Raw genomic sequence first — 25257 nt, 5'->3', positions numbered from 1 at the left:
CAGGTAAGCGTATATCCACTAAAATAATATATTCCAAATCATTGGTTTATAATTGTAGAAAGAAATGGGAAAAATAGGAAGAGGAGAGATAAAACGCAGCCTTATATGGAAAGAATGAATTATAATTAAGTTTAGCGGGAAAGTTATATTAAGGGTACAAGTTTTTGTTTTTGTTTTTGTTATTTTTACTCTTTTAAATTTTGATATGAAAACGAAGCATTGTGAAATCTTTGCAATGGAGTATGAGTACAACTAGAGAAACAGATAAGAGAGTAATCTCTGAACAGAAAACCTGTACCAGGGGAACAATTACTAGCATTGGAGTGCAAGTGCTTAAAAAAAAACAGTTTCTTTCCTTGTTAAAAAAAATGCTCACAATTGTATTGTAAAAGGTGTACTACACCATAAAAGCAGGGATCTCTTATTTATTTACAAGAATTAAAAATCTCCAAGAGTGTCATACTTTCATTGTATGATTAATATTAATCAATGAAATATTTTAGGTGTTTGCTGTATACTGATGGACAGTCAAGTGCCCCAGAGAAACTTCACTTCCTAAAAGTTACCAAAAAAACCCAAACCTGTAGCTGGTGAGTCGATTCCAACTCTTAGCAACTCTACAGGACAGAGTAGAACTCCCCCATAGGGTTTCCAAGCAAAAGCTGGTAGATTCGAACTGCCGAACCTTTGGTTAGCAGCCAAGCTCTTAACCACTGCACCACCAGGGCTCCTCCTAAAAGTTATCTGAGTATAATTTTCCAAGGCAATGACTTTAAGTAGTGAATTTGTTGTTAATATCAGTTTGGCTAAAGGAGTTACACAATTTTACCTTCCAATTCACAGATCGATTATGAGAAATCTGTAACTGGGTGGTGAAAATGTGATATTCTGATCTTATAGTTTTCACAGCTAATGGTTATTATTATAACTTTCTGGTATAATTCAAAAATGTGTAAAAATATTTTTCTGCGTCTATGAGAATTTCTGCATTCTGTTTTTTGTGGTGTTTAATAAAAATTTTATGGTTAATAAAAGATCTCTATGAAATTCGTCACTGTGTTTACTGAAATGTTGTTCATTAATTATAATGCTCTCTCTGTGTAGACCCATGGGAGAAATGTCTCTCTGATTTTAATGTCAGGAATATTTGTCACCATGAGTAATGTGTTTGTGAGTTGCAGGAGCTTAGTCGAAAAGGTAGATTAAAGCCAGATCAAGGAGTGGTTTGACTCTTATGAAGTTGGAGAACTAGACTTTATTTAGAGATGGCATAAATGAAAACTCAAAAAAACAGCGCAAGGATAATTGTATCGACAAACTGAATCGTGTGACTAATCATGTTTGTTTCTCTTTGTTTTAGCTTCTAAAAAGCTTAGAGTCAAAAGTGGGCCCTCACCACTTGGATATATGGAACTGTACTCCATATGTTTTGCATATTAATCCCACTCTTGACTCCATATTACTTTCATACCTCTGTTTTCCCCTTGCCTGACTTTTTAATTTAGACTTAATATTTCTTGATATGTTTTACATGTTTTTATGAATGGTTTTAGGTCCTTTTGGGAACAAACCAGGTAATAACTAAACAAATCATCAACAAATACATGGAGACCCTACTCTGCATTAACTGCTTTGCTAAATATTAGGGCATAAAAAGGCATCAAACCTAATTAAGAGATATATGATGAACTGCCCTTTGAAATAATTTTATTTCATTTTCTGTCAAAAGATAATTGAATTAGAATAAATAAATTTATCTAACTTGAGGATCCTAATAATTTATGTGCTATACCAAACAAAAACAGAAACAAACTGAAAAACTCTCTTTATGGCGTTTTTTTCTTTTTTCTTTTTTACTTACTTCAGATGACTAAAAAAGCTTTTGATATCTCTCTCTCTCAAATGTTAAAGGTAGGTTGTTGGGTGGGTTATTGCTCACTTTATTTTAAAGCAGGCAGATTTCTCCTCTCCAGCCTGTAAGTAACTCATTGATTAAATTAAGATACTTCACAGAAAGCTCCAAGGAAGATGTCTTGAGTTGAGAAATTACATGGCTTTTTTGGATCAAATGCCTTATTACAGTTGTTTGGGAATTAGTATTTAAGAGAATTTCCACAAGTCAAGAATGAGGTGGGAGTTGAATCTGGAAAAAAGAGAGATGAAAGAAACAGCATGAACACATATGGGAACAAGGATCTGAGGGATGTGGTCAAGAAGAGGGAGAACTGGAGGAGCACAGAATAAGTGAAGAGGCGCAGCTAGAGATTAACATATTTTTACACAAATAATGCACGTCTTCTATATTTGTTTGCCAACCCGGCCCTCCCCCCTGCAAGGTATTTTCATAAGCATGCTATGCTATTTTTTTCAGCAACATGTAAGGAAATCTTTGCATAGAGGCACTTATGAAAATACATCACTGGGGGAGGGAGGGTGCAGTTGGCAAACAAACATAGAAGGTGTGCGTTATTTGTGTAAAAATACAGTGGCCTAGAAAGACAGACTGATACCAGATGATGGAAGGCTTCAACTACTAAGAAGTCAAAACTTTATTTAGAGATGACGTGAGTGAATGAAAAGTCAAGCAGATACAAGTGTGAAGACATGATGGCTATACTTCTTTCTTTTCTCATCCTGAAATCTGGACATTTGATCTCTTCAAAGTTTCTCACATTGGCCCGAACTGTGAGTGCTAGGGTCCAGAAGCCTCCTGACTTTTCTAGTGCTGCCCTGGCCCTTGTTATCTCTTCTGACTCCTGTAGAGAACACAAACACCTCAGTTCACACACACAGTGAACTGGAGCCCATGGAGCTTGTTCATAAGCAATTTTTTTTCCTATGAGTTCACGTAATCGTCGAGACTTATATAAGCTATATGATACAATGGATTTTATGTAGATCACACTCAAACACTGAGTATCTTGTAACCACACAAGGATGCCACACGGAGAAATCAAGTAACTGCTTCTGTCTGAGAAAATGTGCTGTAAACGAATGATACCAGCTCTCCACCTCAATCTCTGAAGCACCAGGTTGTCATATCTAGCTGCATTATCTTTGCCGTCCTAGTGCCTGACTACTAAGAGTACATGAATAAGCTTCACTACTTTGCACAGAGAAAAAAATTTTTTTTTTAGTTAAGACCTGATTGGAATGTTCTAAAAGAAATTTTCTTGGAAACAAAGCAGGAGAAGTGGACCCTAAAATCTAGAAAATGTAATTGCATGAGAATGGATGAGGTGGCATACATTATAACTAAAATGTATCCCGTTTTTCTTAATGTTATCTAGCCTAAATGAGTCTCAGCCTTCACGCACACCTGATTCTTCATCTTCAATCTAGGTGTTTCTCCAAGTTTTTCCTTATAACCACCTGACCCAATCAAGTCTTTCTTTGGTCTTTGCCCCACACTGTAAAAAAGAAATTTCCCTACTTAAATCCCATGATTCTGATCCTGAACTTCAGATCACCCATTCAACAAATATTTAGAGTACCCCTATGTGCCAGGCCCTGTGGCAGATGCTGGGATAAAGTGAAGCACAAAGCAGACGTGGTCCCTACTTTTATGTACTTCATAGGCCACTTGAGGAGACAGACTTGAATTAAAGAAGGTACAAATAAACATAAAATTAAAGCTGGTATAAGTGCTCTGAAGGAAGTGTAAGTGCTCTGAAGGAAGAGTTTAGGGTTTGATGAACATGCATAATAGGAAGACAACTCAGTATAAATACATGTTTCCAAGATTAAGTCATTGGCACTCTTTCTTTTCGGTGTGTTTGCTGATTTACCCATCCCAGTGCCTCCCTATCTTCCTTTTTTTTTCCTATTCAGAGAGAGTGATGGCCATTAGAATTAAACCAAACCAAACCAAATCAAACCCACTGCCATCAAGTCAATTCCGACTCACAGATGAGTCAGAAATAGACCCAGGGAAAATAGGATCACAAGGATATTCCTAGGTAGATTAAAATGTTAACAGACAAAAATTAAACGTATACCTTCACGTTTATAATTAGGTGTGGAATTTCAAGAGCTCTGGAAAAGATGTTGGTGTTAAATTGTTCCACCAAATTACTGGTACTGGAGAAAATGTTGAAGAGTCACTTTCCTGAATCACTCAAGGTACTATCAACTTGAGTTGCATTTTATTAACTTGTGAAATAATGTCAAACATATGACTTTTCCTAATTTTTTTCTGATGACAAGACTCTGGAAGCACTTTTAAACAAGAGGCTCCCCAGGTCCTTCCCACTACAGAATGATTCAGTGGCTTATGGATGAGGCCCAGGGAGTTATATTTCTGAGAGTCACTATAGATGATTCTTAAGAGAAATTTAGGTAACACTGGACTAGATTACTTCTACAAGTAATCTATAAGTACTTCTATAAGAATATAGCCTAGGTAAACAATAGAACTGAAATTTAGAGGCTCTAAAATTTTTTTCAGCTTATTGTAAGATCTTTGTTTTTAAAGTTTTTGTTCAATGGTTTTGTTGGTGATCAAGCCTCTATCTGTTGAAGGTCTTCTGAAAGTCCCAGAGGGCCTGCTATTAACTAAGGGCTACTATGGGAGGTGACATTAATTAACAACAAATAAACATAAGATTAGAACTATGACAAGCACTTGGGGGAAATGAAGAGTGCAATGAACATGTTTGTAAGGACTGAATTTCTTGAGCAAAGAGACAGTCCTAGGACAGTGGTTTTTAAATGTGAGTGGCATACAAATTACACAAGAGAGACACAATGAGTCAGAATTTCTGAAAACAGAGACCAGGGACCTGCGTTTTTAACAAGCTCTCTGGGAAATCCTTACGTATGCTAAAATTTGAACAAAACCAATCTAGAGAAATCCCTCTAGTGTACTATACAGTGCTGATTAAATCTGGTCATCTTGCCTTATTAATTGTGCTTAAATTGTACGTGATGGGAAAAATCTGAGTAATAATTTCGAATTATATGGCTAAAAAGGATTAGGATAGTGATAAAGAAGATAAAATATTGTTTTTTTTTTCATTAACATATAATATATACTGGCAAATGCACACAAAATAATTACACAGCTCAATGAATTTTCACAAAGCACATACTTGTGTAACATCCATTTCGGTTGAGAAGGAACATTATTTCTGATGCTCGCCTTCCCCTAAGTTCCCTTCCAATCACTACCTCTTCCTCCTCCCCAGAGGTAACCACTGTCTTGACTTCTACAGTCACAATTTAGTTTTGCCTCTTTTGAATGAAATATAAATTGAATCAAACAGTAAGTATCCTTTTGTATCTAGCTTCTTTTGCTGGACATTATGTTTGTAAGATTCATCCACACTACCCCATACTCTGTGTGTTGTTGTGTGCGCTCGAGTCGTTTCCTACTCCTAGTGACCCTATAGGACAGTTTCGTAGGGTTTCCTGCCCCATAGAGTTTCCTAGGCTGCAATCTTTATGGGAACAGATTACCGGATCTTTTCTCCCAAGGAGTGGCTGGTTGGTTCGAACCACTGAGCTTTTGGTTAGCAGTCCAGCACTTTAACCACTGCGCCACCAGGGCTCCTTATACTCCATGTAGCAATAGTTTATTCATTTTCATTGCTGTTTCGCAGTCCATGGTATGAATATTCCACAATTTATTTATCCATTCTGCTGTTAATGAACATTAGGGTTGTTTGCTGTTGAACACTGGCCTAATGAGTTCTCCTCATTTCCACCACAACTTTCTCCAACCTCTTCTATAAACACATATATCATATATGAAACTTGTAGGACAAATATATTTTCTTCTTTGCATGGGAAAAAAATGTGAAAAGCACAGAAGAGAATTTTAATATTATTCTTGTATTGTGGCCTTCAAATGATGTTTACGTAACTCAATGTCGAAGGTGTGGCTGTATTTCATGGATTATTATCAGACAGTACAATGATCTTCAAAAGCAGGTGGGCATCAAAATTATCTGTGAAACTTTTTAAAGATGCATGAGCCCCAAATCCATACATCAGATTCCAATTCATTCAGTATTCATTGCATACCTTTATGTCAATCAACAACCCATTAAGCCTATCAATTTGTACCTCTCACTGTTGTACTATTAAAAAAATGATAATAAAGGTTTGGGGAGTGTTTTCATAGGATTTTTATAGACTTAGGGACAATTTCTTGTGCACTAGTGAAATAACAGAAGTTTGTGTGTGTGTATTGTGTATATGTGTGTGTATAATTTCCCCTCTCATGGGCATGACTGTAGTAGGACAAGAAGTGAAAAGAGTAATGCATAAGTGAAACAACTACTGGCATGATTTACTTGTTTCTCTGGGTTCTGTGGCTCAGGTTTATGGAGCAGTAATGAACATAAATCGTGGAAATCCTTTTCAAAAGGAAGTAGTGTTGGATTCATGGCCAGACTTCAAAGCTGTCATCACCCGGCGGCAGAGAGAGGTATAGTTTTGAAAGACAAAAAAATAAAGAGTCGGCATCAACTGAGAAGAAAAGATTAGGTAAAAGGGATGTTAACCGTGCTAGCATATAGATAGGTTAACAAGCTACATATTTCACTATTCCTAACTTGACTAGCTTTGGAATGTCAGACATATGGAAAGCCCTATAGTCTTAACTATTTTCAGTGAAGTGTTTCCTTAATGTCTAGAAGCACTAAATATTTTCATTGACATGTTTCCTTGATGTCTAGAAGCATGAAACACTCATGTTTGATTTTTACAGGCTAGTTTTTCCATGACTTTGGTCATGTAGATAAATACGGGAGAAAATTAAAGACATCATTCACCCCATTCTGCCTCTGAGAACAAAGAGAGGCTCAAGTGATCAAAGATGTACTCCCTTGACTGCATAAGGAAAGTTCTGAGAGTTCTTGGTTATTCTAGGTGGATCTGTTGAGTTATACCCTTTTTATTTTTATAAATATATGAATTATATATAGTCAGCTAATAATAGAAATTCCTTGCTAAGTCAATCCCAGAAACAGATGAAATAAATGTCTTAAATCCTCCCTAATATGAATGGAATATCTTCTTGGAAGAATGAATCAATCAAAAGTCTTCAAATTTCTTTTCTTCCCCTCACTACAGCATATTAGTCACATTCCCACTTAGCCAGTGTTTTATAGGTGGTTAATTTTGGTAATGGAAAATTATCTAGACATAACCTGCTAATGATATCTAATCTGTTTAGGATTTGGGCTATCCAGAGGATATGTTTCATGTTTTTATGATTATGTCCTCTGTCCTACGCTGAGACAGATAACCTGGACCGTTATACTAATGCCTATGCTGTGTTCTACAAGGATGTTAGGGCTTACCAACAGCTATTGAAAGAACATGATGTTATCAACTGGGACCAGGTCTTTCAAATACAAGGTGAGGTCACGTGCAAGATACTGATACACTATGCAGTCATTTTTTCCCACCTTTTTATCATATATATCAAATAGGTAGATAGAAAAATAGATAAGGAAGGAGGGAGGGAGAGGGGGAGAGATGATACACATACATGTATATCTCATTATCACTCATATATACATATATAATATATATGCACGCACATACATACATATATGCATAAACACATATATATACACACATATATACATACATTTTATGTACTTATAATTTATGTATTATAGTTTTATAAGGACACTTGTTACTCCTAATGAGGATTGGCCTTTGGGGTAGGGGGATGCTATTGAAATGGGGCTGCTTTTAAGTGACACATTCTTTCCACCATTACTATAGTTTGGATATTAATGTGTATCACAGACTATTTTTCCTTATTGCTGTATTAATACTTTCATATCACAGCCTTTTAAATAAGTGTGATTCAAGTGTGAGCCAATAGGTAAGACTTAATCTTCTTTTTGAAGATGATGATTCTGGAAAGAGGTAATCAACAGAACTGCATAAGACATCCTGAAATGATTTTACAAGAAAACTGTCTTTGGGAACTCTGAGGATAATTGCACGGCTATTGATGCTAGTGGTAGAAATTTAGGCAAGAGCAGAGGTAGGTTAAGAGTCTGTGATAGTTCACCTGGACAATTTTAGCCTCAGTGTACCACTACTCTTTTTACTTTTCTGAATGTTTGAGGGTAATACAGGTGTTGAAATAGCTGTTTTGAGGGAAAGATCTTAGAGTTCCTTTATTAGTGTTGCAGGGAAATGAATTTCTTGATAATTTGGCAAGAAGGTAAGGATTCCCTATGTTGAAATACAAGGTCTAGTAATTTTTTTCAGCCACAGACAACTGAAGCCTTCTAACAAGGAAAACTTGTATCCACCCAGAAAATTTATAAAGAATAACTCATGCATATTTGTAAGCTAAATTTGGGGCAGAGGTATAAAATCCATTGGTAAATACTCAAAAACACCTTGTGGAGGAAGCTCTAAACCGTCTCCCATCTTTGCAGATTTACCCTCGTTGTGCTGATTAGAAGGGAGAAAACCCAAACTCATTGCCATCAAGTTGATTCTGACTCATAGCGACCCTTTAGGACAGAGTAGAACTGGCACACAGAGTTTCCAAGGATCTGCTGGTGAATTTGAACTGCCAACCTTTTGGTTAGCAGCTATAACTTTAACCACTCCGCCACCAGGGCTCTGATGTTTTTATCTCCCCCTTAGCCAATTTTGAAAATTTTTCTCACTAGGATTACTTTAATGTGGAAATTAGTGTAGCTCTTCCTTGATGTGAAAAATCATGGCAGTAATTGAATGAATCTTGGCGCTATAAGCCTGCTATCCTCAAATCACCTGATTCCATCTTTATGGGGACAGCATCCTTGTAATTGCCAATATTTTTTTTTTTTCCCCAGAAGATTGAGCTGTGAACTGAGTCAGTTTACAGTCTGTCTAAATTGACCTAATCATCCTTCTGAAGGTTTGGTAGGGACAGATGTGAATTAGCATCACCTAATATAACTGACTACCACCTGTCTGTCAGTTTGTTGTGCTATGGTGGCTTGTGTATTACTATGATGCTGGAAGCTATGGCACTGGTATTTCAAATACCAGCAGGGTCACCCATGGTGAACAGATTTCAGCAGAGCTTCCAGATGTAAGACTAACTAAGAAGAAAAGCCTGGCAATCTACTTCTGAAAATTAGCCAATGGAAAAACCTATGGATCACAATAGAATATTGTCCATATAGTGCTGGAGATGAGCCCCCTAGATTGGAAGTCACTCAAAATACATAGTGTCCACAGCAATAGACTTGAGCTTACCAGCAACTGTGAAGATGGTGCAGGACTGGACAATGTTTTGTTTTGCTGTACGTGGAATCACCATGAGTTAGAGATGACTTCAGAGAAACGTACCAGCAACAACAATATAGCTGGAGTGATAAAGACTCCCAACTTAGCATGTAAGTCAGAAGCCTTTGGCTTCTGACGTGATTTCTTAGCTATGGGTTTCTGTGATAATATCTGAAATACTGAATAGTGTCTAATAGCATTCTTTATTATTCTTAACCGGAGGTCATATTATTCTTAGTCAAAGTCATAAATCCTATGTTTCCATAAATCCCCAAATCATGAACAACTCCAAAATCAGATTTACTGCCCATGTAAACGTTCATTCTTTTTTTTTTTTTTTTTTTGCCACAGTGCAGGTTCAAGTCATAGCTATTTGTTGGGCTAGCTGAGAAGACCAAGCATTAGGCAGTGGAACTGGACAGGGATGAGTGTTCAGAGAAACAGCACATCCTGCACAGGGAATACCTTTTTCATTTTTAACATAAGAGCCATACATACCCATACAAAAAACAAACTCTTTGCCGTTAGGTTGATTCCAACTCCCAGCGACCCTAAAGGACAAGAGTAGAATTGCCCCATAGGGTTTCCAAGGAGCAGCCGGTGGATTCGAACTGCCAACCTTTTGGTTAGCAACCGTAGCTCTTAACCACTATACCACCAGGGCTTCCAGAGCCATCCATAAACAATATTAAATCAGGGTTAGCTAAAGGAGTGGTTGTAAGATCAAATACAGGTATCCTTAACTCCTGAATTACTGCCAAATAGTAATGTTTTTCAACTGGAAGAAGGAGTAAAGTTGTAGAACTAAGATTTGAACAACATTGGAAACTGATATATGAAGCAGACAATACTAGAATTTTCTAGGTGGTAAGGCGACTAACTGAGAAATGTTGAGTGTTACCTAAACACAATGAGGATCACGTTGCTTATGAAACCTGTGGAAGAAAAGTCCTTATCCCAAAGTGTAAAGGGTATATCGTCTAACAGTGTTAAGGAAAGGTCAGTAAATGCATAGAAACTGAGGTATTGAGTGCTGCTGTAACGTAGTTTGTAATTTAGTTCTGTGAAGAACATTTAATTTAGTATTCCCATTGACAGAGCCATTCCAACTTATTAAATTAGCAGGAACAGTAAGGTAGTGTGTTTTGCTAATGGACTGATTGAAACTGGTGAAGATGGTGAGACTAGCAAAATTATAGGTTCATTGGATAACAATTAAGGCTCCATTATTTTATTAGAATTCTGAGGAATGGGTTATGATGAAGCAGTGGAATTTAAGGTAAAAACAGTGTAAAAAATGGGATGGTGGTGGCATCTGACTTCCTCTAACTTCACAAGGTGGAAGGAGAATCCAGATCAACAGCCCAAAGCTGATTGCTAAGAAGCAGAGGTCAGACATACCTCCTCTCTGCACCATCTTTACCAATTCTGATACCATCCATCCCTCCAATGACACTCTCTACTTCTCTGCTGTATTTGATAATTCATTGTAATGGCCACACAGAACTCAAAGACCATACTTACAGTTATGGGGTTTATTAAGGAAGTTACATATTACAATTTAGGTTCAGAAACGCTCAGTATACAGTTCTTCAATCAGGACAGCCTCTTCTTAGTCATGCCCATAGGCAGGTCTCTCTCTGGCCCTCAGCCCCTCAGCCTGGCCTCTGCCTTGCTCCGACAAGTGTTAAAAAGCTCTTGTAGTTCTGCGGATACATGCTCAGAGGCACCCCACGTCACCAGTAAGCCTTGGCCTGAAGGTGCTCAGCTCTAGATCCATGGGTTGGCAAACCTAGCTCAATCAAGTATGCAGAGGCACCCTAAACTCTGCCAGCAAGCCTTCTACCTGAAGGTGCTCAGCTTTCTCATTCCATGGCTGGGAAGCCCACCATGCCGTCTCCTGGTTCCCAGAGCTTCTCAGCACAGGGATCCTTGGCCCAAAGGATGAGCTCCACTCCTGGCTCTTTCTTGGTGATGGTGAGATCCTCCCTTCCCACCTCTGGGATGGCTCTTTTTAAGCCTAACGTGACGGCAAAACTGACCAATTCCCTTGGTGGGCCACAATTACCTTATTTGCATCCCAAACGAAACCAAACCTGTTGCCATTGGGTGGATTCCGACCCATAGAGACCCTAGAGGACAGAGTAGAACTGCCCCACGGGGTTTCCAAGGAGCAGCTGGTGGATTTGATTGCTGACCTTTTGGTTAACAGCCATATCAGTTAACCACTGCGCCACCAGGGCTCCTTAGTCCCACCCAATTACTTGGGTTGTAGTTACAAGACCACGGTGAGAAAGGCCATATTAAAGTGATCCATTGCACCACAAACGGTAATGTCTCTATCCCCTGTTAATTTGTAGGCCTGTCCTTGAACATTAACTTCATTTTGACTGTCTGGTCATAGCAATGGAGTGCTACTGAGATTCTCTGAGAAATGTCATTATCAGATCTCTATAGTGGCTCATTGGGCTCCTATTTTCACCTTTAAATGAAGCTCATTATTTAGTGTTAGAACTCTATATTCATTCCACATGCTCCCTGTTGTTGTTAGGTGCTGTCAAGTCTGTTCCGACTCATAACAATGCTAGGATGGTTCTTTTCCTAGTCAGTCTTGGGAAGAAATGTTCGTTCCTAAAGGAGATGTTTGATTTAAAAGAACAGACTTGTTATTGTTACTTTTTCCTTCGTGTTTTTCTTTTAGGATGCTCTGACAATATTCTACCACCTATTGTAATCATGTAAATTGGCTACTTGCTAATCCACTCAAATTTGCCTCAGGAAGCTGGTTCTTTCTGAGTTCAGCCTGTAAGCAAGAAGCTGACAGGCTGTGCCCTAGGATTCCGCTGAATCTGTACCAAAATATTGCCTAAAGATTCTGGTGACTCTCTAATTTCTGTCACTGATTCTGAATCACTTTGCAATTTTGGATTTTGGTGAATTTATTTTGGTAGAGAAGGCTTCTGGAATGGCCTAAAGCAAATACTTCCTTATTTCTTTAGCTTTCTGTAAATTTTCTTCCCATTCATGGTATCTTATCTGATCTATAATTTTATTTGGCCCTTTAGAACCATCTTTAACCTTCTGAAGGGGAAATTAATAGCTGTACAAATTAGTGAACTTCTGGCAGGCCTGAAATATGAGGGTGTAAAGATTTTTTAAAGGCGTGCTAGTGGCACAATGGTTAAGCGCTCGCTGCTAACTGAAAGGTCAGCAGTTTGAACCCACACAGCAGCTCTGCAGAGGAAAAGACCTGATGATCTGCTTCTGTAAAGATTACAGCCTAGGAAATCCTATGGGGTAGTTCTCTGTCTTATACGGTCACTATGAGTCAGAATCAACTTGACAGAACATAACAATAACAACAAACATTTTCTAAACATCTCAATAAACATTTTCCCATCCCCAGTGGACTTCAGGAACTCTTTTTCTGTAATATGGAGTTTTTCTTGAGACTATAGTTTTAAAACCGCATGATCTTTTCCTGAGGGATGAGGATAAGTCCTTAAAGGGAATTGTGAGATAGTCTGCCCCTTACTCTGCGTGTGCTCAGTAACAAGGAGGAGACAGAGTTATCAAATCTAAAGGGAAAAGGAGTTTTGTAACCCCATGAGGATAAGGAAGTTGAGAGAAATACAAGGTCTTCCTCTCCCGAAGAATTGGAATGCTGGGATTCTGTAAGATAGGGTAGAAATTGAGTCCTGGAGGCAGCAAGACAGGAATAGGAAGAGATAGAGGAACTGGAGGGGCTGTTGGGAAAGGTTAGATTAAGAACAGCGGCACGCCTTTTCTTTAGCTTCTGCAAGGGAAGTCTTCAATGAAGTTAATTTTGTGTTACTGAGGCATTTAGTTGCTTTGGCGTATCAGTCAAAAAAGGCAGACTATTGCAGATTGGGTTTTCCCTCCTTTTTATTCTAAAGTGCTATGGAAGTGTAAGACCTTGTTGAAATAATTCCCAAAAGTGGTCACTGTAATTCTAAACAATCTTTGGTATAATTATGTCATTTTATTATATATGTACATAAATTTGGATTACAATGAACATATATATAATGTCCAAGAGTCCTAATGAGTGATGAAAAATGATTCTTTAAATTGACAGACCTCATAACAAACAAAAAGGAAATTCCTTCAACAGCCAGTGGATACACTTATACACTTGGACACTACTATTTCCATACAGTAGATATTGGCATAGTTTTCTGGTTACACAGTAGTCCCTGAACCTGTGTTGCTAAAAGGGGTATGGCCCAAACCAGGAATCTTCTATGGAATATCTGAGATAAGACACAGATGGGCTAACAGAAAGGAACAGTTTTCCTCTGCTTGTGCAACTCAAGGAAGAAATCAAATTCCCTCTCCATATCTATCCACAGAAAGACCACATGGCTATGAACCAGAATAAACAGAAATGCATGAGACAGAGCAAAACAAACACAGCAAGAGCCAAAGTAGGTTCAGTGAATATGATTGGTTCCTCGAAAGGAGAGGAAAAAGAAAAAAGTTAAAACCAGGGTTCAAGTATTGATGATCTATCTCCTCCAGTACATGATTAATTTGGGTGGTCTTGATAGGATGTTCAGAACTGTTAAAAGAATTAAAAAAAAAACACTGAAAACTGAGAGTTGAGTGTAAGTTTTATTGCTAAGCAGCAAACCCAGTTCAGCATAGAGTCTAGATAATCTCTCAGGGATGAGGTTTGGAGGGGAAGAAATGGGACAGATGTTTTAAAGCCAAGCTGTCTCTGTCCCTTATTAGGAAAGCAAAGTCTCTGAGTACGATTGTCTGGCGATGTCTCAATTCATCAGTTGTATAATCACTGGGCTAGTTGGAAGTGGCATTGAATAAAAAACAAATCTGACTTTGTAAAGAGACTTTTATTCAAAAGGATTATCTCCAAGGGGGGATAAGGGATTATTACAATGGGGAAGCATGACTGTTAGCAATAGGGAGAACACTCTAACCATAAGATCAGCAAGTGTTTCACGAGTTAAGCATAAAGGGTTTTTCTTATACTGACACAAGAGTAAACAAAGCTAGAAAGAACCAGGTGTGCAGAAGTGGGATGAAGGGGGTATGATCAGATAGTACATCAGAGAATGTTTTGCACTGAGGATAGCCTATTTTCAGAACGGGCTCTTAATGAGATGCTGTAAGCTGGTTCAGGCTGAGAGTGGGCCAAAGTTCAAGGACCTGGGGGAGGGAAACAAGCTTAACCAAAGTCTGGTTAACAAGTATTTTGTTCCAACTGATCAGTGGGGACAAACATTTCAGTTAATCATTTATGAGGCAAAGAATGGAGATTTGGAAGGCCTGTGTCTGGCCTTATTGTAGGTAAACAAGGAGGCATCTATGAGTCTTATTTAAATTATATGAAGAAGGGTGTTCTTTACAGTCAGCCATTTTCTGGAACACAAAAGATGGGGGGATTTCTTTAACCATTGCTATTTCCAGGATCACAGGGTTCAGGTAAAATTTGATATTGTCAGTGGTCTGTTGTGTATATGAGGTGTCTATTTTAGGATTATGACATACCTTGCTTCATGTCAAAGTTGGGAATATGTTGCCCAGTCAGGTCTGCACTGGTATAAGCATTATAGGCAGCAAGTAAGGATTATTTCTTCTTTCTATTTCTTTACCACCCTGCTTCTTTTCTATTTCTCCATCGCCACCCACCTCCAATCCCAGCCCCATATAGATCACAAAATTTACAGCACAAATATCTAGTGGCCTCGCTTTTGGGAATTCAGTATGGGATTTTACAGCCTGAATCAGAATCCTCAAGTCTTCTCCATTCTACAGTTCCTTTCAAGATAGGGTATGCACATGGAAGAATGGACAACTGATAAAGTTCCACCTTATTAGTATCTGGGCAACCGTTTGGTATTCCAATACAAAGCTCTGATACTACAGTGAATAGTCCAATGAATATATGTGTATAAGAATATACGATCATATGTACACAAGCGCATATACTCTGAACATCTAGCCTTAAGCAAGCCTCTGAGCTTACTTACCTAGTCATCTACTCACCATGTGAAGATAAATGAAAAAGTATACAACCTACCCATGTAAAGCTGACTTCCTTCAAGGCAGTCCATTTTTCTCCTATTTCAACCTGCTAAACATCAGTTTCTTGTATATAAACCAATGTTCTGCATTTGGGCCAGGCCCTTTTGCTCACTACTGATTGCACAGATGAAAGAGGGTTTGTCTCAATGAGCACTAACCAGAAAGTTTCAGAAGACCGTCCACTGGTACCTGTGGTCTAATGAATGTCCTGACTTCTGGCTTATCCAGTTAGCTACTACTCGCCTTCTCAGGAGAAAAGCTAAAAGTGGAGAAGTGAGGTGGGCAGAGGCCGAGCGATAAGTGGAAGTTCCTATTTCCTCTGGGAAAGAAGAAAATCACCATTAAAAGAGATAACGTATACAAAGGTCAGAGGGATACGGTCAACAACACAATGGAGATGTACTAATCGGCAAAATTCAGCCTGTGGAAACTTTACATTGCAAAGAACTGGATTCTTTAACAAATAAATTGAAGGAAATTCAAAGAGTCTCTCTAGAGTAAGAGACTTACAATACATTTGTAAAAAGGCAAAATTAAACTATAATGTTTAAGGATGTATACTTGAATGATAAAATCATAAAGCAAAATAAGGAAGTGATTACCATAAAAATTAGGATAGTGGTTATGTTTAGGAGAGGATGGAATTGTGATTGGGAAGTAAATAGAAGTTGGTTTGCAAATTTCTATTTCTTGGATTTAGAAGTAGTTATAAGATATAATTAATTGTCATATTTGTTTTAAGCAATTTTCTGTATCTATGCTACATTTTACAGTTAAAAGGGCTTTTAAGAGAAGTGTCAAGCTGGCTTTAGAAATAATTGGTACAGTTTAACTTGGAAGAAAGAAATTCTGTTTGCTCTACCATCCATCCTTTTGGTTGGTGATGCTTTTTTTCCTCATAGTCTTTTTTCATTTCTTAGACGCAATTTAAGTTGATAATATGGTATTCTAGCCGCATCTATAATTTTAATAGCATTAACTTTGCATCAATTACTTAACCAATGCTTATTGAAGACCTGCTTATCTTTTTTTGAAGCCTAATTCCTTGAGGCAAGAGCCAAGGCTCAGATGTTAGACCGTGTTCAACATGGCTTCCCATTCATGTATTTTTCCAAGGGAAAGTCTCAGGGCCAAGTTGGAGAAGTGACTTAAACCATGGAGGAGGAAACATGCCATTCGATGTGAAGGAAGTGGGAAACTCAGTGTTCCAGGAATTCAGTTACCAGAGCACAAACTGGAAAGGATAGAACAGATGAAATTTTGGAAAGGCAGAACAAGGGTGATAACCTTCCTTACTATTAACTCTATAAGAACAAATACCATTCTTGTGTTCCACTGTCAGACAGGTGCCCAGCACAGTGCTTTATACAAAACACGCACAAATAAATATTTATAATTAATATGTTACAGCTATGATAAATGAATGGGATCTGGGTGAGTATAAATTCAGGATAAAACTCACCAACACTGGATTTCATTTCTCTAATGGGCATTTGAAAATTGGGCTGGAAGAGTCTTTAAAGTTGGAGTACCACATCAAACAAATCTAAGATCTTTTATACTTTTAGTTGTATGGTATATCATATACTTTTAGAGCTATAAAACATCACCCCACACCTTAAGGAGATTAAAATCAGTCTGAGAGTCAAAAAAAAATAAAAATTCCTCCAAGAAATTCCAAATTCCTATGGGATAGTCCCACCAAAAGTTTCCATAGAACATCACACTATATGACCGCAATGAGCAGCATGATGGCAATTCAAAAATCCCCACACAAAATTTGAAAATTAGACATACAATAACCAATGTATACAAATGATTAAGCACTCAGCTGCTAACCAAAACGTTGGCAGATTGAACCTACCCAGTGGCTCCACTGGAGAAAGATTTTCTGGCGATCTGCTTCTGTAGATCACAGCCAAGAAAACCCGATGGCGCAGTTCTACTAAGTCACGTGGGGTTGCTATGAGTTGGCTCGATGGCACCTAACAACAGCAACAAATATGTATATATAATGGTTAGGATAATACAAGGTAGCACAATGTCAAACTGATGGTATCGATGATACTTAGTATAAAAATAGTGCAGCAAATTTCCTTTCTTTTTGCTCTTTTAATTACAACGCCCACACTTTTCATTATGTCTTTCTATATACAGGGCTGCAGAGTGACTCATATGATATTTCCAAAGCTGTTGCCAACTCAGAGCAGTTGGATGTAAAGCTGACTTCCTTCAAGGGGGTTCATTTTTCCCCTGTTCCAACTCTGCCAGACATCAGCTCCCTGTATGTAAACCGATTTTCTGCATTTGGGGTGGGTATTACTGCTATAGAAGTAGAGTAACTGGAATTCTTAGTATCGTTCAGGAATATTTAGGCACCTTGGCGTTGGGCCATTGAGACTAAATTATTTGTGTGTGTGTGTGTGTGTGTGTGTGTATGTCTACTGTATACTCTTTTCCTTTCCCTTGTGCTTGATTACTCATAACTTCTGGGAAATCAAATCGGTATCTTTGTCCACAGTTACAAATGAACTCAGGAACCCTGTATTTTCATATGATACTGTTAAAACAAAAATCATATTAAGACAATAATAGAGATTGATGTTTATTTAATATATAATTTGAAAATCAGGATAATATTTCAACTAGGGAGTCTAAAGTATTCTAGAAGGAAAGAACTTCCAAAGATCCTTATACTCCATCTTATCTACATAGCCATGGAAATGGGGCCAGAAACAGTGTATTTATTTAATAACAATTTACCCTGAAACACAGCTTCTAGTATGATTTTGGAGTTTCTGTTTCTCCAAACTGAGAACATAGGTCTGACTACACATAGATAATTGTTCAAAATAGGCCAATTCCTAAGGCTAAATGGTCTTTACTAATTTATCTAGACCACTGCTTGGCTTAAAAGTGACTTTTAGAACCCAGTTTCCTCAAGGCTCAAGGTTCAAAAGAACATCTCAGAGCAATGGCCTGAGTGGGTCCCCCCACCTCCATGGACTCCAGAAGGCTGGATTGCACAAGAATTAAAACCCTGTTTCTCAATACGCAGAAAAAACAAAAAAATCATTCCTCAACATTCTCCTCCCCACATGCTTCTAAATTGTCTCTATCATCTGAGCCCAAGGTTGTTTTGACTGCTTTCATTATCTCCTAGGTGGGGATATATAACTGACTTATGTTGAGCTCCTCTGTGCCAGTCATGAAATGTTTTAACTATATAATCTGTTTAATCCTTACCACAACCCTATAAAGTATGACTATTATTCTCTTTTTTAACAGAGTTGAAATAACATACAGGAGTAAAATAATAGTAGAGCCAGGAAATAATCCCCACAAGTCCAATTCCAGAAACCAAGCCTTCAAACATTTGTTATTTTACACTTACATTCTCCTTTTCTCTTACTTTGGAGCCCCTGCCCTTTTACTAGCTACCTTCACTGTAGCTTAGCCTTTCTCAGCCTCAATTTCTTCTCAAAAATTAAATTATAATACCTACCTTACATGGTTTTTGTGAGAATTAAACAAGATACTTGAAAGTATCCACCTCAGTGAATATTTTCTTTACTTCTAGGGGGTGTCTTAGTTATCTAGTGCTGCTGTAACAGAACTACCACAAGTGGATGGCTTTAACAAACAGAATTTTTTTTTCCTCACTGTATAGGAGGCTAGAAGTCCTAATTCAGAGTACCAGCTCTAGGGGAAGGCTTTCTCTCTGTCATCTCTGGGGTAAGGTCCTTGTCTCTTCAGCTTCTGCTTCCTAGTTCCTTGGAACTCTCCATGTGGCTTGGCATCTATCTTCCACCATCTCTGCTGGCTTTATCTGCTCTTTTATATTTTGTAAGAGACTGACTTATGATATGCCCTACACTAAGCCTGTCTCATTAACATAATAAAGACAACCCATTCCCAAATGAGATTTTAACCACAGGCCACAGCAAGGAGTTTGGTGTTTTTTGATAGAGGTTAGGATTGACAACACATATTTTGGGGGCATAAATTCAATCCATAGCCGGAGGTATATTGAAGGAATTGATGAGCAAAACAAGACAAAACCTCAAGAACAACAGATCCTTTAGATCACAGTGATGCAACTGGACTTTATTTTTAATTATGAGGAATTTCAAACACATACAAAAAGTTGAGAGAATAGTGAAATGAATCTTCCATCGATAATGTGGCTAATCTTGTTTCATACAGGCCCCTATCTACTCCTTCCATTCCTGGATTATTCTGAAGGAAATTCCAGGCGTTATATTATCCTTAAATATTTTAGTGTGTATCTCTAAAAGATAAGGATGTTTAAAAACAACAACAGAAAACTATATTAGTATCACTCCTTAAAAATTTTTAACACTAAAATAACCAGTTAGTAATCACATTTCCCAGTTGTCATAATTTTTTAAAATTGTTTTGAATCAGGATCTAAATAAGGCCCATGCATTGCAGTTGGTAACATGTCTCTTAAGTATCTTTTTACCTACCCCAAACCCCGTTGCCGTCGAGTTGATTCCGACTCATAGTGACCCTATACCTATAGATTTTTAATTTCTTATATTATTTTTTGTTGAAGAAACTAGATTTTTTTGTCCCCTGGAAGTTCCCACGGTCTGTTTACTGATCATATCTCTGAGACGTCATTTAAAATTTTCCTCTGTCCCCAGTTAGACCTTTTAAAAAATCAGGTTTCAACTTGAATTGATCTTGTTTGCAACGAAAGTTAGACAATCTGTCTTTAGATCATGACCCAAATTTATGTACTCTATATTTTCCACACCCTGCCCTACAGATACAAGATCATAGTCTGCAACATGACTATTCCTGAAACACTTGTTTTTATTTGCAGTGGCATTTCTGCCTGAGGCTTATTTGCCCTGGTTTTAAAGCACAATTTCAAAAATTGAATTATGAATCCTATTAAGCCAGTTACTGCTTTTATTTATTTATTTTATCCCTATTTAGTGGTTAGATGACTAGCCACTGCCAGAGCCCACAGTATGCCTGAAATGTGAACCAAGGCTACAGAACCACTAATAAAATGAAAACTCAAATGTACTTATTAAGATCATAGCAAGGTTCACATTACCAGTCTCCTAACAATCACCACCCACCACCGGTTGCCATTGAGTCAATTCTGACTTATGGCGACCCTATAGGACAGAGTAGAACTGCCCCATAGGGTTTCCAAGGAGTGGCTGGTGGATTCAAACTGCCTCCGACCTTTTTGGTTAGCAGCTGTAGCTCTTAACCACTACACTACGAGGGCTCCAGAAGATAGTATTTGCTAGGCGTTGTCTTCTTGGATGACATCTCAGTTAATCAGTGTAGAAAGAGTAGTTGTTCAGTCATGTAATTCCACACTCATTTTTTTTTTCGTGGATATTTTCTTCTAGGATGGGTTCTTCCCCACGACTAACCTACTTGAGTGATGCAGATGCTGATCTATTCAACCGGACTTGGTCGCGGGGTGGCAATGAACAGTGTCTCTGGTACATCGCCAACCTCATCTCCTGCTTCCCCAGTGTGTGTGTCCGTGATGACAGAGGAAGCCCAGTCTCCTGGGCTATCACAGACCAGTTTGCCACCATGTGCCATGGCTACACCTTGCCAGAGCATTGCAGAAAAGGTTATAGCCGACTGGTGGCCCTCACATTGGCCAGGAAGCTGCAAAGCCGGGGATTCCCGTCTCAGGGCAATGTCCTGGATGACAACACTGCATCCATAAGCCTCCTGAAGAGTGTTCATGCTGAGTTTTTGCCTTGTGCTTTCATAGACTTATTCTCACCCCTGCAACTTTCTCTGCCGAAGCTCACCTCTAGCCCAGAAAAACTCCAGGAATTTTCTTACTTTTCCTGAACATATATCCACCCATTAGCTGCCATTGTGGGGAGAATTAAAATTGGAATCAGGAGAATGTAGGGTCGTTGAAAAGAGCCTGTAGAAGACATGCTGAATCAGCTCTGAGAAGCGTTACCTCTTTGCATCTCAAGTTCTGTGCTAAATAACTGTAAGGGTCAGGAGTACCTATGGCTGAGAATAGAGGATGATTGTCCTCCTTTGGGATCCACTGCAGGAAATAAGGTTTGAAAACCAGCAGTTCTCAGCGCAATAGCAGAAATGCTGCATGACAGCAAATGATTTGAATAGGAGCATGTGGCTAACACATTCTCATTGCTGCTTGAGTCTCTTCTCTCTATTCACGTATCCAGACCAGCTCCCTACTGTCAAAATGCCCTGGCTCCCTGCTGCCATATCTCCCCAACCTCTGTTCTTACCACCTCTGACCCAAGTTCTCTGTAGAGTACCCTCTTCTCTTTAATTTACTGACTCTCTACTTCTGCCAATGACTGTAGGCTATAATTCTTCCCCATGAATGCTTGAATGCAATGGTTCCCACATTTTAGTGTGCATCAAAATCACTTGAAGGAGAGGTTACAACACAGATTGCTGGGCTCCAACCGCAGAGTTTCTGATTCTGTACGTCTGGAGTAGGGCCTGAGGATTTGCATTTTTTTTTTAGATTTTTTATTGTGTTTTAGGTGAAGGTTTACAGAGCAAATTAGTTTTCCATTCAATAGTTTATACACAAATTTTTCCATGACATAGGTTGCACTCCCTGCAATGTGTCAGCACTCTCCCACTTACTACCCTGAGTTCCCCATTTCCATTTGTCCAGTTTTCCTGCCCCTTTCTGCCTTCTCATCTTTGCTTTTGGGCATATGTTGTCCTTTTGGTCTCACGTAGATGATTGTTCTAAGCGACACTTTCCTCACGTGTGTTATTATTTATTTATAGGCCTGTCTGTTACTTGACTGAAAGGTGATCTCTGGGAATGGCTTTAGTTCCAAATTAGAAGGGTGTCTAAGGGCTATAATCTCAGGGTTCCTCCAGTCTCTCTCAGACCAGTAAATCTGGCCTTTTCAAAAAAATTGAATTTTGTTCTACATTTTTTTCCCACTCTAACTTGGACCCCTCTTTGTGATTCTGGTCAGAGCAGTGGTTAGTTGTAGCTGGGCACCATCTAGTTCTTCTGGTCTCAGGCTGGTGGAGGCTGTGGTTCCCGTGGTCCATTCATCCTTTGGACTAATTGTTCCCTTTAGTCTTTGGTTTTCTTCGCTCTCCTTTAGTCTGGACAGAAGGAGACCAATGGTTGTATCTTAGAAGGATCTGCATTTTTAACAAGTCCCGGGTGATGCTGATACTGGTGCCCTGGGACAGCAGTTTGAGAACCCCTGCTCTATTGCCTTCAATGGAGGAATGAGAATATGGGCATTTTAGATGCCAGAACAAGGACATCAAGAGAGGCCTTACCCATGAGAACTCTAGTCCCCTCATTTATAACCTGCTTCCTCATGAGAAACTAAACTGTATATGTGGTTACTGATGCACATATAAATATATATACAAAAATTCCATTCGTATTTTCTATATGTATATGTATATACTCATAGAATTTTGATAATATAATAAACTTCAATCCTCTCATTACATATGAAGAATTTGAAACCCAGGGAAAGTATGTGATGTCTTCAAGATTATCTAAATAATTAGTACTGGGGGCTGAACCAATATTCTGTTATTTTTCACTACTGTTCTTTTCACTAAATCATGTATGATTGTTTTTGATTTTTTTTTTTTTGTAAAGGAATTTTAAATGCTTAAATAATTAAATTAATACTTTCATTATTCTGTTATCCTTGTCATTATTTATTTGGGTTCAATTGCTTGTGTATCTATGTCCTCAAGGAGAGTGTCTTAGGCTGGGTTCTATAGAGACGCAAAACCAGTAAAAAGCATGTGTGTGTGTGTGTGTGTGTGTGTGTGTGTGTGTGTGTGTATGTAAAGAGAGATTTATATCAAGGAAATGGCTTATGTGGTTTTTAGAGGCTGTACATCCCAAGTCCATGAGGCACAAAAGAGAATTCTCCTGAAAGAGAATTCTCCTGATTCACGTAGCTGCAGGGGCTGATGAACCCAAGATCAGCAGGCCAAAGAGCAGTGCTCTTGCAGGCTATGAAGATGGACGAATCTCAAGATTGGCAGGCAAGACCTAGTCCAAGTCCCAAAAACTGGAGGCCAGACGAACAGGAGCCAGCTGTAGGAACTGGAACAAGCAAAATTCCTCAAGGCGAGCAGGAAGGAAGTAGGCAGAAGAGGGCGGGGAGATGTAGGCTGAGGCAGCACTGAACCACCACAGGCCCCGCCTCTGCTGGTACCACTCATCAGATTCCATCATGGGGGTGATCATGTATCAGATTTCAACAGGGAAGTGATCACAACTTTATACAGTTGCCAAAACACTGAGAATCATGTCCCAGCCAAGTTGACACACAATCTTAACCAATACAGACAGTAAAGGAAGAGATGGACACCACAAGCTGTGTTCATTCATTTCCAGTAAAAGCAGCCACAAACACAATGGTTGGATTTGTATAGTCTGGATAAAGCTGACTTAGTCATATAGAAAACACTGGTTTCTTATCCCAACAAAGTTCACAACATCCTGACTACAAAGATTAGGGAAAAATTCAAATTTTAGGTGTTTATTCTGAGAACAGGAAACAAACTATCTGAAGCAGAGCACTGTCTTAACTAAAAAACAAGACTCCTTGGGAGCAAATATATGCTTAGGTCATCCTAAGCTAGTGGTTACCTGGATACTTATCCTTGGTACTAGAGGGAGGAGTACCAAGTAACCAGAGTCCATAAACCTCTTGGGAGAATTTGGTCTAGTTTCTGTCCCAGGGATGCTCATTATCTTTAGCATTGATTAAACATGGTTTATTCTTGCCTGATATATGGCATATTATTGTTATAGTCTCATTTCTTCCTAATATTAATAATATACCACTGTTTATTTACAGCTTAACTATGTGCTGAAATCATGCCAAATGCTAGATGTATATAACTTAATCCTTGTGAAGGATAAAATATTGTCTTATTGTGGAAATTCTGGCTCAGAGGCTTTATGATTCACCGGAAGTTAAATAGGTTTTAAGTGGCTGAGTCATGATCAGAACCTGATTTGTCTGATTCCAAAGTCTGTATAATTACTCATTATGCTAATTAGCCTCGTGGTCAGCTTGAGATTCTTTGACGGTGATTATTCCTTCATCTCATTGCTTTCTGAATTTTCTACCCCAACAATGGACCCCATGTTTTGAAAGAGATATTTTTCCTACCAAATTGCACCTATAACCTGATTTTCTTATTTTTGTCTTACGGATAAGCATGTTCGATATAACCTCTCCATTTTCAACCCGGTTTCTGACCCTTTTAAGGAATGGGGTGAGGGGGAGATGTCTGAGTAAAGGGAGAAAGTCAAGGAGATGAGAAAGAGACTCAAGAAATAGAAGAGGGTTAGATCAGTATAGGGCCTTATATGCTCCTTTAAGGAATTTCTTAAATGTAGTATATAAGCTGTTGAAGGGTTTTAAGCAGAATGTTAATTGGTTTGAGAGATCATTTAGGAGGCTATCGCACTAGTGTAAGCAAGAGATGATGATAGCTTGGATCTGAATACTAGCAATGAGGATGGTGAGAAGCGGACAATTACCTGAGCCATGTAGGAGGAAAAGTTGTCAGGGCTTACTAACTTAGTGGCTGTAGGGTACAGTGAGAAAGAAATGTCAGCAGTGACTCTCAGGTCTCTATGTTGTCACATAGAGGGAAAATAGAGATCAACAATTGGAAATTAAACCTGCTCAAATTTTGGACAAGATAAAGTAGTGCAACTTGGAGGATACACATATTATCTGGAACAGAATCTTATCTAATAAGTACAAATTTAGATGCTAGTCGTTTGCCTTTTTTGAATCACTAATTTTTGGTGATTTGAATTTTGAGAAAGTACATGGAATAACTACAAATTAAATTTCCTTAAATTGTCCTTGTAATAGCTAAACTTTTGTACCCATTATCCCTAAC

The 25257-nt window shown here is 38.4% G+C and overlaps 1 protein-coding gene across 1 annotated transcript; it reads left to right on the top strand.

The window, feature by feature from the left end:
* The first annotated feature begins 3817 nt into the window (after window positions 1-3817).
* GLYATL3 (glycine-N-acyltransferase like 3) lies at window positions 3818-21149 on the top strand. Its single transcript, XM_004390828.2, is given in 7 exon segments — window positions 3818-4122; window positions 6323-6430; window positions 6805-6810; window positions 7245-7365; window positions 17482-17608; window positions 20724-21091; window positions 21094-21149. Coding segments are annotated over 7 exon segments (864 nt in total). The 5' UTR covers window positions 3818-4044.
* Window positions 21150-25257: the final 4108 nt, after the last annotated feature.

Source organism: Trichechus manatus, unplaced genomic scaffold, assembly GCF_000243295.1.
Source record: "Trichechus manatus latirostris isolate Lorelei unplaced genomic scaffold, TriManLat1.0 scaffold00331, whole genome shotgun sequence".
Lineage (NCBI taxonomy): Eukaryota > Metazoa > Chordata > Mammalia > Sirenia > Trichechidae > Trichechus > Trichechus manatus.
Note: the sequence above shows the minus strand (reverse complement) of the source record. Positions and strands in the feature narration are given on the sequence as shown.